Genomic DNA, 15899 nt, shown 5'->3' with positions numbered 1-15899 from the left:
AATATATTAAGTTATATTAATTATAAGCAGATTCAGAATCAGTTTACATATTTGCTTTGGTTTAAAATGGTGCATACATAAACACAGCTTGATTGAGTTATTGAGAGGAATTAGGTTTGTAAAATAGGCGCAAACATAAATCAACTTGAAAGCTATATCAAATAAATTCAAACATAAAAGTGGCAAAGTTTAGATACTTAACAACAAAGTAAGAATATGACATACATCAGAATTGAAAGTGCCTTTATTAAAGTTGTATATACCCACTTCCAAGCTGTTTTCTCCTCCTGTAGGGAATGGGAGGCCAAACTTCTGCTCCTCCAGGAGATCATGGACGACTGGTTGAAGGTGCAGTCCACCTGGCTCTACCTGGAGCCCATCTTCAGCTCCCCTGACATCATGACTCAGATGCCTGAGGAGGGACGCCGCTTCACAGCTGTGGACAAAACCTGGAGGGAAACCATCAAACTTGTTTCCCTGGTAAGTTGCTTGTTTACATATTATTTTACGTTTAGGTTTGTTTCCCTAAGATTGTATTATTGGAGCATGATAGGGTATTGATCAGGAAGATACATGACCATAAACAGCTATACTGATATTCGTCATCTAAACACCGTTATAGAGGAACAACAACTCTTCTTCTACATCTGCTGTTGAAAAAAAGCGTACCCTCTCCTATTGGCTGACCTTGCTGAATGCAACAGGAAGTTCAATTGATTTGCCAATAGTTGAGAATACAACTGCCCTTTACCAAGGAAATGTTATTTGACTATAACTTTATGGTCAGAGAAAAAGTAATGTCTAGGATTTGTCTGCAACACTGTCTCTTGTAAGTTATCTACCTTCAAGTTATTTTATTATCGTATGCACAGCAATCAGCAGTTATTAGTAATGGAAATGTTGCAGCTAAGAGTCCCTCCAAATTTGCTAATTAAACATGTGTAAAACAATTCAGTGGTAAAGAATAATTGAAAATAAGTAGTGCAAGTTAAATCATAGAAATAACAAATAACATATATATATATATATATATATATATATATGTATATATATATATGATACGATACATCAAATGAAATGTGTCTTAGCTGGTAATAGTCTCTAACATTGTCATCCATGATGGAGATAAATACCCTCTTTAAATAAACACACAGTACATAATGTCACAACACAACACAAGGTTGCACAATAAGTAAGTTGTTGTCCCTTCAACACGTCAAACCCAAATACAAATATAACATTTTGACAGAATAAAGCATCTAACCATCACAATTTTCAACATTTCTATTGTTTTACAGTAACATAATGGATTGTTAGAGGATCGCACAGTGACATGCCTCCTAAGAAATCAAAAGGAAAATGATAATGCCAGCCAATTCAATCTTGGTTAAACAGTAACACAGTCAACCGTTCGATGGTGTTTCCTACAGAATGTTTGCTCTATTTTAATAATTTTCTTTCAACCGGAATGATAACAAAAAAAGAACCAATCATTGGAGGTAGTGACATTCTGCAACCCTGACTAAAAAGTGTAGTATCCTAATCAGCTGGAAACTTGTTTTAATGTTTAGAGGCAGCAAATAAGATAAGCTGAAAAGGAATCCCTTTTTCATCAGTCTCCAAATACAGGTCCAATTTAAAGTATGAAGTACACAGGCAGTGAAACCATTACAATTTAAGGTTGTCCACTATAATTACACCAAATTCAACTTAAAACTATCCTTTATGACTTTCAAACCTGAGCCTGTGGGGAAAAACAAACATAAACACTCAAATACGCCCGACCCTGAGTGTGACAGCAGAGGGTATGAAGTACTGTATATGCAGAGGAAAAAACAGGCACAGAAATATACGTTAGAAGCGGAAAGGACTGTTCAGACTGAGACAGTTGTGGAACGACTGCACAGAAACAAGGGAGTGTTGCACCAGCATCCTCAAAGAGTCTCCAAAAGGGTAATTGGCATCCTCAGTAGACCTGAAATGAGACGCATCAATTTCAGGCAGTGTCCTCCAGAAGGCCCAGCCTGACTGCACCATCAAATAGAAATTATGGATTTTGTCTGGAAGGGGCAGGGCCAGCCTGAGCCACAAAGAAAACGAGGTCACCAAGGAATAGGAAGCCTACACACTCAGATGTGCACGCATACTGTCCAATCTACTGTGAGTTGTGCGCACACTGTTATAAAGCATGTTGGCACAAATGTTGTTACAGTACTTTCATCACTTGCATTTCTGCTTATCCAGCTTCAAGAAATCGGCCCCATTACTTGTAATCAATTAAGTGTATCAAGTTAACTCTGTGAAACTACACGTATGCAGAGACTTCATTCTCACTTCTCAAGACTAACGTAAAGATAGAATAACAAGTAAAAACCTACAAATGAACTGAAAAGGGATTATAGAGGGGTGCAGAAATGAGTACGCAATTTCGCGTTCATCGTCTCGAAGTCAATGATTTTGAATTTGTTTCTCTTTAACATCTGAAATAGGATCTGTGGTTAACCCAAGCTTTCAAGATTTCCACGTTTTATTTTATGATAATATCAAATGTAATGTAAAATACATCAGTATGCCCTGCTGTTGAATGTCTGTAGCGTTTATGTGTTTTAAAAATGGCAGTAGCTATTGTCACTGTAAGTGACTAAAGAAAGAATACTACACGTCATCACAGGAAATATTAGCTGCCTTTAGCTTTGCAGAGATTTAGTTAAGTCATGTGACCATGATGTAGGCAAGTTGGTTTAAAGCATTACGTAAGCGTTTTACTTGCATTGCATTTACTCTTCAACTATTATAAAATAAGTATATACAGTGGGACAAAACAGTATTTAGTCAGCCACCAATTGTGCAAGTTCTCCCACTTAAAAAGATGAGAGAGGCCTTTAGTTTTCATCCTAGGTATACCTCAACTATGAGAGACAAAATGAGAAAAAAAAATCCAGAAAATCACATTGTCTGATTTTTAAAGAATTTATTTGCAAATTATGGTGGAAAATAAGTATTTGGTCACCAACAAACAAACAAGATTTCTGGCTCTCACAGACCTGTAACTTCTTCTTTAAGAGCCTCCTCTGTCCTCCACTTGTTAACTGTATTAATGGCACCTGTTTGAACTCGTTATCATTATAAAAGACACCTGTCCACAACCTCAAACAGTCACACTCCAAACTCCACTATGGCCAAGACCAAAGAGCTGTCAAAGGAAACCAGAAACAAAATTGTAGACCTGCACCAGGCTGGGAAGACTGAATCTGCAATAGGTAAGCAGCTTGGTGTGAAGAGATCAACTGTGGGAGCAATTATTAGAAAATGGAAGACATACAAGACCACTGATAATCTCCCTCGATCTGAGGCTCCATGCAAGATCTCACCCCGTGGGGTCAAAATGATCACAAGAACGGTGAACAAAAATCCCAGAACCACACGGGGGGACCTAGTCAATGAACTGCAGAGAGCTGGGACCAAAGTAACAAAGGCTACCATCAGTAACACACTACGCCGCCAGGGACTCATCCTGCAGTGCCAGACGTGTCCCCCTGCTTAAGCCAGTACATGTCCAGGCCCGTCTGAAGTTTGCTAGAGGGCATTTAGATGATCCAGAAGAGGATTGGGAGAATGTCATATGGTCAGATGAAACCAAAAGAGAACTTTTTGGTAAAAACTCAACTAGACGTGTTTGGAGCAGAAAGAATGCTGAGTTGCATCCAAAGAACACCATACCTACTGCGAAACATGGGGGTGGAAACATCATGCTTTGGGGCTGTTTTTCTGCAAAGGGACCAGGACGACTGATCCGTGTAAAGGAAAGAATGAATGGGGCCATGTATCGTGAGATTTTGAGTGACAACCTCCTTCCATCAGCAAGGGCATTGAAGATGAAACGTGGCTGGGTCTTTCAGCATGACAATGATCCCAAACACACCGCCCGGGCAACAAAGGAGTGGCTTCCTAAGAAGCATTTTAAGGTCCTGGAGTGGCCTAGCCAGTCTCCAGATCTCAACCCCATAGAAAATCTTTGGAGGGAGTTGAAAGTCTGCGTTGCCCAGCGACAGCCCCAAAACATCACTGCTCTAGAGGAGATCTGCATGGAGGAATGGGCCAAAATACCAGCAACAGTGTGTGAAAACCTTGTGAAGACTTACAGAAAACGTTTGACGTCATTGCCAACAAAGGGTATATAACAAAGTATTGAGATGAACTTTTGTTATTGACCAAATACTTATTTTCCATCATAATTTGCAAATCAATTCTTTAAAAATCAGACGATGTGATTTTCTGATTTTTTTTTTTTTCATTTTGTCAATCATAGTTGAGGTATACCTAGGATGAAAATTACAGGCCTCTCATCTTTTTAAGTGGGAGAACTTGCACAATTGGTGGCTGACTAAATACTTTTTTGCCCCACTGTATATGGGTGTTATCCTGCTGAACAAAAGATGTACGCATCATAAATCTGCCTATGTCACAAATCCCATTGCTTTTGGTCTATGGAGCCCCCGCAATGCTAACTTACAGGTTGGCCTACAACCATGGTTATCACTGCACCACTCTACTGTGTGTGTAATAATCATTATGTTTAGTCAAAGTAATAAGAGGGAAATATTATTTTAAATACTGGCTTCAATTAGCTGCTCAACTACCTTAATATGTTCAGACAATCAGGACGTTTTTTATATTGTTAGCTGCTGTGTGAATTTAATCAGAAATAAGGTGCGCCATTTGATGTTGACATTGTGTTTCTTCGTAAGGTAATTATGTTGTTTTAAAGCACAGAAGATTATCAAACATTCATACACAGTAATATGCAGGCAGCTTCGGTACAGCTCACTGTTTCAGATCACTGATCAAAAGAAAAGTTAAAGCAGTATGCAAGGGCTCTGACGTGTTCTTTACATTAGACACTCCTATGGCTGGGGAAGAAGTTAACGTTTTTGTCTATTTAAAGTCTCCAAAGTTTCAATTCATACACAAATATATATTATCTGGTAGTGTGGACATTTGTTAGAGATACTTTGAACATTGCCTGGCAACTATAAATCATTGTGAAAAACATGAGAGGTTTTTTTATTTTTTCAAACCTAACTTGACTTGAGTTGATTTCATGTATCTATAGAAAACAAATCATCAATGAATCTTTTTATATGTTTAGAAACAGAGGGAATACCAATTGCTTAACATAAGCATTTACACACAATACAAATAAATAAATAAAACAAATACAACGAAAAATATATAATTGATAAGTGAAAGAAGGTAATTAAACAATGTAAATACAGAGGATGCTGTGTACGTGCAGAAGTATAACAGGGTGTCCGCGGGGTCTTAAAAAGTATTAAAATTTGATAAATCAATTTAGTGAAAATTAAGCCTATTAAAAAGTATTAAAAAGTAATAAACAGCATTTTCCAAAAGTATTGCATGTTGTAGCTTGTTTTCAATAAGTATATAAATGGTCCAAAGAGGTTGTATTCTACAGTGTGCCTGAATGTAATCATTGTGTAGGTGTGCAGTGTGATTCTGTGTAGTTTATTTATGGCATCCCGTTGGATTTGACGTCATCTGAACAGGACATCGCACGCTCACTGCTTGATAGCGCGAAGGTCCGTTTACGCCGGTTGTTAAACAACATCGTTATGGGGAAATGCAAGTTTGCGTCCAAATGGTTGGAAGATAAGGAGGAAGGACAATCAATACTGTATATAGTAAATGTGAGGTAAAGTGTGTTGCCAATGCAACCGGTTAAAACTCCAAGTGGCGATGAGGTCTTAAAATGTATGGAAAGAGTCTTAAAAAAGGTCTTAAAAGATATTACATTTGACTTCAGGATTCCGGCATATAACCTGTATAATAATAAAATATAGTTAGATCACTTCTGGAAAAGCAAAAGTGAAGAGGATTGAAGCGCGAATGACTTGATTTAAGATAACTTAGGGCAGACTTCAGATATTCAGAAAGTTGGACCTTGAATAGAAGCTAAAAGTAGCTTTACATGTTTTGTTTTGACCCTGGGAAGGCAATGCAATGTTTGCAGGGAATGTATACCGAGTTCACAAACTAGAAAGATGGCTGAATTACAAAAATTACGTGCATGAATTTTTGTAATTCATGCACACAATTACCCCAATTATCTTTGTATAACATTTTAGGGAGCAAAAACAATAACACCTTTTGCCTTTTTAGTTTGAGCTTTCTTTGAAATGTTTTCAGCTAATAATGGGAAGTGTTCAATACTGCAGGTTCATATTCATATTAATATTGAATGAAAGAAAGCTAATCAGTTGCTCTACTAGTTTTCATCCTTTAGTCTCAAGCCCTCACTGGGGGTCACCAAAGCTTCACAGGGGTCCGTGAAGAAAACTAATCCCTGATGAAATATTCACAGGAAATACTCTGCGTTGAAATAACTTTAGTCGCTTGTTATACACCACATTCCTGCAGTTATTGCTTTCACTGTTTTGGTTGATTGTAGAATTAATCTGTTTTCTTTATGTTATACAATAAATACATTACAAAAAGTACATGAACCATGTCACCAGTCAGTTGACTTAATGATATAAAAGGAGTCCCTTGAGGAAAAATGTTGTGAACCACTGATTTACACTTTGATATTTTTATGCAACCCCAGTTCCTTGCCATGTTCGAAGCTGAGCATGTCTCACTCCCCACACCATGTAGGCCAGCTATGGGAACAACTAACCCCAGGCATAGGCGTACACTGCATCACAATCTTGACAAAGAACACATCCCTTCATCTCGTCCATGGCATTGATCAGCAGTGCATGAAATTGGAATCATCTCAACTCTTAGTATATATATACCAAAGAAGGGAGTGAGCAAAAAGGCGGGCAGCAATTGAGAGGCTCTCCTACCCACAATTCACCTGTTAATATCAGATCAACCACAGGGAGCTGCTCAACTTCCACTGATCCTCCAGCAGCACCTTACAACTTTCTTTTTAGTTTTCTTTTTGATTTGCTGCCTTCTTCAATATATCATGTATCTTCTGTATTACTGCATGCATTGCAGAAAAAGACGTATGTCTATGAACCCTTTCTTTAAAATGTGTTGCACCTCAAATCTTGACCCCTCTAATGAGCTGAGGCAGCGAGACACAGTTGACCATCTGAGCTCATGCAGAAGATGATTGACATATTGTTTACTAATAGAGCCAGAAATAATAAGACAATAGTAGTCAGCAAAAGAATAGCATACTACTCATGCCCATGCAGATATAAAGCTCTGCAGAATGTGCGTTGAACATACAGGGTTATATTTGATGTCAAGTGTGTATGTTAGAGGCAGCTGTGGCTCCGATGTGGTTGAAGTGATAGAATGTAACTGGGCTCCTTCAAGTACTGTACTGTACTTACGTACTATACTATACTAGGTACTTGGGTATTCATTTTATGCTTTTTTATACTTCTACTCCACTACATTTCAGAGGCAAATATGGTACTTTTCAGTGCACTACATTTATTTAACACTTATATTGTTGTATAGTTACTTTTTTTAAAACACAAATGTTAAAGAGGACCTATTATGCTAATTAAGGTTCACATTAGTATTTAGTGTCTCTACTGCAACATGTCTCCATGCTTTAATGTTCAGAAAGCTCTTTATTTTTGTCATACTGCCTGTGCTGCAGCACCTCTTTTCACCCTCTGTCTGAAACCAGAGCCCAGTCTGCTCTGATTGGGAGTGTGAAGAAGAGAAATTCCCTCTGGAGGGACAGTTAGCAGGGATGTTAGCCTTTGCAGAGCATTTACATGCACAAACAACGACATAGCACTCTACAGCAAAGGGAAAACCCTAAAAAGCATAATAGGGCCTTTTTAAATAAGTATTCGCTCCACATTGACGGACTACAACATTAAACTTCTCTTAAATGTATTGGTTGCATATAGAGTACTTTAAAAAAAAAAATACTTTAAAGGTCCCCTATTATGCAAAATCCACTTTTTCATGTATTTCATACATAAATAAGTGTCCCCCTGTGTACAGAGATTGGGAAGGTTTCAGGAAAAAAGATTCTCTCTCTTTTTGTCCTGATCCATCTATTTCAAAACTTGATTAGGCCACTGTGATCAAGCAAAACACTTGAGAGACATGTTTTTTTATATATCTGAGACCTTTAATTTATTGTTGATAAAGAGTATAATAGGGGACCTTTCAGTTCATTTAGCTAATAATTCTTCTGTAATTCTACTCAGGTAACATTTTAAACACAGGACTTTTTCTTATAATGGAGCATCTGAAGAACATAGCATTTCTACTTTTACTTAAGGATCTGAGTACTTCTTACAACACTGGGTAGATGTTCCACCTCAAATCAGGAGGTTGTTGGTTCGATCCCCAGCCAATGCATTCAACATGTCCAAGTGTCCTTGGGCAAGATACTTAACCCAACATTGCTCCTGATGGCCAAAGGTGTGTAACGGTGGGTGAGTGTTGCCTCTTTGAGCAGGGGCGCCTTCTCTGGCAGCCTCTGCCTCTGTATGAATGTGTGAATGCTGACTTATGTTAAAGCACTTCAAGTGGTCACAAAGAATGGAAAAGCATTATATAAATGCAGTCCATGCACCATTTGTGTGTTTGTGTGTGTGTTTTAGATTCCAACAAAGACAAATGTTTTCTTTCGATAATGTATTTCCCCCACACAGATTGCAGAGCTGCCATATCAGCTATAAACAGTTGCTGTCCCCCATTGAAGCCATCTGTTTGGTGTATAAAACACACACTATCAGGCACAATACAGACATTAGCGCATTGTTATCCCTTCATGTGCTCATAAATAGCTTCTGGCTGGCTCACTCAAAAAAAAGTTATAACATTGTCCTGATGAAATCTATAAAGAGCTGGAATCAAACTCAATCAGATGCCTCAATGAAACACAATGTCTGCGATTTAGCCTTTAAAGTCAGTTGCTTACCGTAGCTTGAGTATTTTCCACAGACTATTCCCTTAAAGAAAAAAAGAAAAACCTGATCTAAATGTTTTTCATCTCTCATTCATGGCATTTGTTTATTACTTTTATTTATTACATGCTAAGCCCAGGGGGAGGAAAAGTGGCTTTGGCATGAGTCAGCAGCCGCTGCTTCCACTCATCATAAGAAATCAATAGCAAATCATGAGGGATCAAAAATAATAATTTTCTCATTCTAGATGCTCTCTGTGTTTTTAGTTTCAAAACAGCACTTCATTCAAAGTATTTCAGTGGCTGAGCCTCCTTTTAATGGACAGTGACCTTTATATTTAGTGCAAACCAGAAACTGTGCCAAGTCACAGCAATGCTATACTCAGCTTCCTCTTCTTTGCTGCTTTCCCAGAGAGAATCTACTTTTCATTCTGTACAATTATTTTCTATTTCTCAAACGCCCAACATTCTCATTCTTTCCTATTCACATTGAGTTGCATTGCCACGATACACCATAACTGTAATGTCATCTATTGTTGTCTTACAGCTGTACATGAACTTTTGAAGACTTCCTATTGATTTTTAAATGGTTCTGTTTTGACATTACACGTTGCATGTTGCCAGGAGACGTGAAAAGTCTGAAGTAAAAAGAAACGGCTCAAGGCAAATCGATCGCATCAAACAAACATGAGAGTTAGCTAATCAAAACCAGCTGTTTCCCCTCACAACATATTGTTCCTTTTTGAAAAAGCTATGTTGTCAAGTGTTGCATTGTGCAAAGGGTTAGTGTTATTTTTGCAGGGTGAAATGTTCTATAATAAGATGTTTATAGACGGACTGGGTTAGTGATCATTTAAAAACTAGAGCAACAAAACAAAGATTATTTTATATTTCTCACCAGGAGAAGCAGAGCTGTTTTTTTATCACTTTTGAGGGAGTTTTCCTGCCACACAACCCGCTCTGCCTGAAACGCCTCTCGAATCTCTTAAAAAACGAATCTCTTAAAAAACACACCATGATTATTTAAATGAGTGTTTATGTAAATCATTTTTGTATTATTGCATTAAGTTGGGCTACACTAGCTCAGAATTTTGCTCATTTCTGCATTTTATTTTATTACATTGAGAAGATTATATGCGCTTTCATTCTAAAATGTTCCTTTTGAGTTGGTTCCGCCATTCACTGTCTGACCTTGTAGATTAGGCTTTATATTTAGATTCTTCCGGTTGGTGCCAAAGAATATTGAGTTTTAGTAAAGATACAATTATATCATAGCTGAAATATTTTTGAGTTGTGAGACATGCCTAAGGTAAAATATGTATTACTGTTTCTTCATAGAGTTTTGAAGAGTGCTTTGTTTCAAGGGGGCCTCACTGTGGAGCATGGAGCCTGTTAGCTAAAGAAAGATATTGCAGTGTTTTAGTATTTCATTTCAAGGCAAAGCTTGTAGATCCAAAAGGTCAAATGCTTTTATGCATCACGTCGGCCACTTTGCAGAGAGGGTGCTACTCCTGGTGCAAAAGTCGAGATGTACCTGTCAGAGGAGATAATGCGAGAAAATTGCTGCTTTCTCACATCCAGGCTTCAGTGACCCATTAGAGAAAGCTCAATTGAACTTGATTTATTCATAAGGCGCTTTTTACAAACAACAAAGTGCTTTACAAAGTGAAGTAAGTATCAATAAAAAGCAAGGAAATAGAACAGATACATATATAAAAGAAAAAAATACGAAGTTGAATTAATTGTGGAAAATGCAAAAAAGGTTTGCAACAATTGGATGCCACTTAAAAAAGTGTAGTAATTTGTGGATAAAGTTGCTTTTCCCCCCCTTTTTTTTCTTTTTTCTTCATGTATTTTCTTTATAATATACCTTTTTATTATTAATGTATTATTAATTAATTAATTTACTAATGAAACCTTTGTGGTATTTTTGCACCTTAGGAGCATTCTGAGATTTTCGCTTTGTCCTGCTTAATTCCTGATGCTGATCCTAACCACGAGTTGTGATGATGTTGGTGGTTGACCACAAAAACAACGTACTATTTTGAAATGAATTAAAATAACTTAAACCAAAATGTAAAATTTACTCTATTCTCACTTCTCTGTGTTAGGACATGCATGTCTTGGCAGTAATCGCCATCGACAAGATGCTAGAGAAGCTCAAAAAGTCCAACGAGCTTCTGGATATGATCCTGAAAGGCCTCAACAGCTACCTGGAGAAGAAGCGTCTCTATTTTCCACGGTTCTTCTTCCTGTCTAATGAGGAGCTGCTGGAAATCCTCTCAGAGACCAAAGACCCCACAAGGTAAATGGCTAAAACTAGCACACAACATTAACAATATTAGAGCATTAGTGGCACACAAAAAAGACTCAAATTAGATATTCAGCATTTGACATTACCTAAAAAAGTTACGGAGATTGATGTTGGGGCTTACAATATTCAGCTAACTACAACTCATACTCAGCCCCCAAAGTCCTGCTGATAACCCGCCCTTGTCTTTTTGACCAAGGGCATTTGGTTAATAATATATGTGATTCCTGACAAAATATCATCTTCCTTTTGACTATCTTCTTTTCTCTTTTCATTTGAACTCTACTTTCCCTTTATTCTCACATCTGGGAATTGTCATCACATCATTACAGATGCACACAGTTGTGACCTCCTCTGCAGAGAGGGGATTTGAATGCCGCTGTGGGGGCGTTGGAAGTGTATTGTTGGGAAAGTTCAAGTTGTCATTTCTTGCAAATTTGAGTTAATGGTCAATGGTATTTCAGGGATAGAAGGTGCCAAATGCCAAAGTATTATTGCTTGAGCTTTTAAATAATTGTTTCAATTTTTCCAGAACGTTTTCGCCCACAGCGAGAACAAGAAAGAGAAACATATAGATATGAAGCAAGTTTAAAAAAGACTTTGTTTACTGTGTGACATTCAAGATTAGTTAGTAACAATAAGAAGGACTATTCTAATAAGAAGGTGCAGTTATATTAATTAGGACATGTTTACTTATTCCTGCATTTACTTGCACCATTGTATCACTATTTTATTTCCTTATTTCTTTATGTCTTAAATATATCCTATGTTGCCCTCTTTCGGGGCCTGGGACTTAAGATTTTCATTGCCAATAACTACACTGTAGATTTTATGCATAAATACGGTGGCCGAGAGGGGCAAACACATTACAACGGTCCAAAACACTACACTTTCAAAATTGATAAAAATAAGAAAACACAAATGTGCTAAAACGCATGCAAATGTAGAAACATGTGCAGCATTTACTAAAAGTGCTGCGTAAACAAAACACTGCAAACACAAAACGCTAAAAAAAGAAAACGCTGCAAGAAGCACAAAACAGAATGGAAAGGGGGACAATAAAAAGTGTTGCACACAGTCGGAACTGGTGCACTTATTCACGTTCAGGGATTATAAAGTTGGCCAACTGTCACTCTCGCAGACTTTCATTCTGCACATGTGTATTCAAGTTGGTTAAGATTTTTTGTAATTTGCATTTGTTTTGGCCCATTTGTGTTTTTATTAGGGATGTAACGATACCAAAAACTCACGGTACGATAATATCGCGATAACAAGTCCACGGTACGGTATTTATCACGATATTGAATAATAAAGGGAAGAAAAAAAAAATCATAATTTTTTTTTTCTTCAATAAAACATTTTTTTACTCGGAAAATGTTTCTTTATTACATAATAAATCTGATTTTTACAGCCTTTTTGTAGGATAGCAGTATTTTAAAGTGTCAAAAAAGTGACAGTAACAGACTGGAACAAGAAAACCAGTGTTTTTGTACCTACTGGTACTACCAAACAAAGTAAGCATTTTCTTTATGCCACTGCATCTCACAAATAAACAAGGACATTTAATAATCAGACCCTGCAATAAAATAAATCAAGTTTCACTTTAGTTTTTCAAGTAACTCAACTCAAACTCACTAGTCACTCACTCAGCATCATCCGACAGGTTTTTAGGAATATGAGAATGTCCACATTTCCAGGTATTTATAAGCTGGGGTGTTTGGGCATTTACAATATCCCCTGCTCTGGAAACAACTCTCTCGCTTGGTACTGATGTTGCTGGGACACCAGTGGTCGCGTTAACCGAATATTTTATTTAACAATGACGGAAAAATCTGAAAGCAGTCTGTCATTTTGACAGATTAGAACAAACTCGGAACAGCGCCAACGTTTCCCCGCAGCAAGGCTCTGGTGGTATGCCGTGTTATGCATGCCCTCCAAAAGGAAATGATATAGTTCCCAAACCGTAATTTGCCGTACAGATCAATACATGTCTGGGAGGTTTTGCTTCACGCTGTGCGCGTCCCGCGAGTTGCATGCACACACGGCATAACACCGCCCCCCCCCCCCGTTGACAGTTCACGAGCATGCTCTATCGTGAACTGTTCAGACCCGATGCGTAATAAGGGATTATGACGGATTTACGATCCTGTCTGTCAAAATGACGGACAGCGAAAAAGTCTAACGCCAGGCTTATTGACATGGCGAGATATAAATATATGGTTGGTACTTGTCAATGTCTCTAGGTGTGTAAATGTAGCCCTGTAAATACGATGTCCTTTTGTGTTATCTGTTGTTTTATTTTCATGTTGTAACCTACTTGCTGCCATGTTGGACAGGTCTCTCTTGAAAAAGAGATCGATGATCTCAATGGTACCACCTGGTTAAATAAAGGTTTTTTAAAAAAAAAGTGTTTTAAAAAAAAATATATTCTTTTTAAAAAAAATTTTTTTTTAAAAATCGCGGTAGATTTTGTCAGTCTCACGACGGTATTGGGAAGATTATTTACCGCGATACCGCGATATTCGGTATATCGTTACATCCCTAGTTTTTATATTTGCACCGTTTCTGAAACTGCAGTGCGTTTCTCCTTATCCACGTGTTTTGGGATGTTGTTACGGATTTGCCTTTATTTGCCACCATACATATGACAATAAAACCTGTCAATCTTGATTCTAAAGACAAGAATAGTTTTGTGCAGCGGCAAAAGTCGCAGGACATGCTGTGAAAGTAAAGAACAATAAAAGTCTGGCAGAAGTTTTTTGGGGCGCAGCTGCATGGTATCACAGTTCCCCCGACATATTCTAATAAATGTATTCCTTAAATGTTCTAGGAAGTGTGAGAGAAAAATGAGAGTGGGCAACCCCCCCAAGTGCTTCCATGACCTTTTAAAGAATAACTCAACACTAAAAATAACTGTTCAAATTAATTAGTGACCTTTAAAACAGTAGCTTGACTCAAGGTCCACTTGCTAGCCTCTTTCTTTTCTTTTACCACTGTTTTGTGCTATTTAGGGATGAAATACAGCGAGGGCAATCATCAACATATGAGCATGAATTTGCACTTGCTCTAGTTATCTCATTAAGCATGGCTTAGTTTGACCTTTCAGCAGCTGGTGTTCAGGTGGAGCAGCAGCAACACTAAAAAGCAATTGTCTTCTAACAATTAATTAAAAAAAAGGGAGACAGGGATAACGGTTTCTTCTACACACAGTTCTTCTCTTGCTTCATGTCAGCAGTCTTTCATTTTTTCAATTTCACAGGAGGGTGTTCAGACTTGGTGCATCATTAGTCTTTAGTGTTCTAAATGTTACAGTCATTATCTGCCAAAAGACGGCGTGCACACTGAGTTTAAACGTAGGCTAATAAACCATCTTCACTCTAGGGGTTGCCTATAGCAATATGAAGTGAATAAAGGTTGGGCAATTATGCGGCCGGAGAAAAAAAGCTGCATTCGTTTAAATTGAGAAGATCAGTGTTTCCATTGTGTGTGTCACAGATAAAAAACATTACAGAGTTACAGAGCCAGGTTAGAGAGCTAATATAGGGAACAACTAAAGAAATACAAGATTCAAGTTTTTACATTTGGAAAAAACAATCATGGATATCGCTGAGAATAATATTTTAGATTTCGGAGAAAAAACTCATAAATATATTAGAAACAGAAAAGGAAATGCTCCAATAATATGACACATTTACAAGCTTCATCTGGTAAAATCACAAAATGTTACCTCTCCCCTGCCCTGTATTTTACCTTCAGTGGTCCTAATATGGCGTCGTAATTGTGAAATGTGAAAGTGCATACAATCTCTAAATGCCGAGGGCCACTGTAAAATATGACTTGGATATAACACAATATGGAAGTAATTAGATGTTCTTGCCTTCCTCTCCTCCAGAGTGCAGCCTCATCTGAAGAAGTGCTTTGAAGGTATTGCTAGCGTGGTGTTCACCAAAGCGCTGGACATCACCCACATGAAGAGCAGTGAGGGGGAAACGGTAGAGCTGCTGGACGTCATCTCCACCTCCAAAACCAGGGGCCAGGTGGAGAAGTGGCTCCTGGAACTGGAGAATGGCATGATGGCCTCCCTGCACAAGGTGTGTTTGTCATTTTTGGTGTCAGCTTAACTTAAATACAAAAACATATGGTGGTATTCAAATGAGATTTATATTCACAAGAGCTGCTGTGTCAAACTGCCACACAAAAAAAACACATCAAGGGCCAGACATATGGGCCAGACATATATATATATATATATATAAACTATATATATATATATATATATAGTTTATTATATATATTGTATTCAATCAAAAAAATATTAGATTTTAGTTATTTTTCTATCAAATATACATTTCCTTCATACAATTTGCTCCAAATAAAGATCCAAAAGTGAAGGGAATAAGCCATCACAGCATTTAGTCAGCTGTTCAGTCAGTCAGTTAAAATAACATTGTGATGCATCAATGTTGGGATGCTATTTAGCTAATACTGATTGGCCTATTTTCAGAACCATGACATACATTCTGTGATGCAATTTTCTTGATTCTTCTTGACGGCCTAAGATTTATTGAGAACCTAAATTCATGCAAGCGAGATACTAATTTGGAAGGAGCTTGAGTCTCTGCTTCCAAGACCTCTCCCCACATAATCCCTCAAATCTAGTGAAAGCCTCTGTCC

At 37.6% G+C, this 15899-nt stretch overlaps 1 protein-coding gene across 3 annotated transcripts in view; it reads left to right on the top strand.

The window, feature by feature from the left end:
- dnah7 (dynein, axonemal, heavy chain 7) overlaps positions 1–15899 on the top strand; it is a 106583-nt gene that overhangs the window by 12637 nt on the left and 78047 nt on the right. For all 3 annotated transcript variants that reach the window (XM_079663851.1, XM_079663852.1, XM_079663850.1), the window contains exons 19-21: positions 294–480; positions 11026–11219; positions 15118–15316. In XM_079663851.1, the coding sequence (XP_079519977.1) occupies positions 294–480; positions 11026–11219; positions 15118–15316 (580 nt within the window). The remainder of the gene's footprint in view (positions 1–293; positions 481–11025; positions 11220–15117; positions 15317–15899) is intronic.

Source organism: Notothenia rossii (genome assembly GCF_949606895.1).
Source record: "Notothenia rossii genome assembly, chromosome: 2".
Lineage (NCBI taxonomy): Eukaryota > Metazoa > Chordata > Actinopteri > Perciformes > Nototheniidae > Notothenia > Notothenia rossii.
The sequence above is the reverse complement of the archived record's forward strand: the minus strand, read 5'-3'. Positions and strand labels throughout refer to the sequence as shown.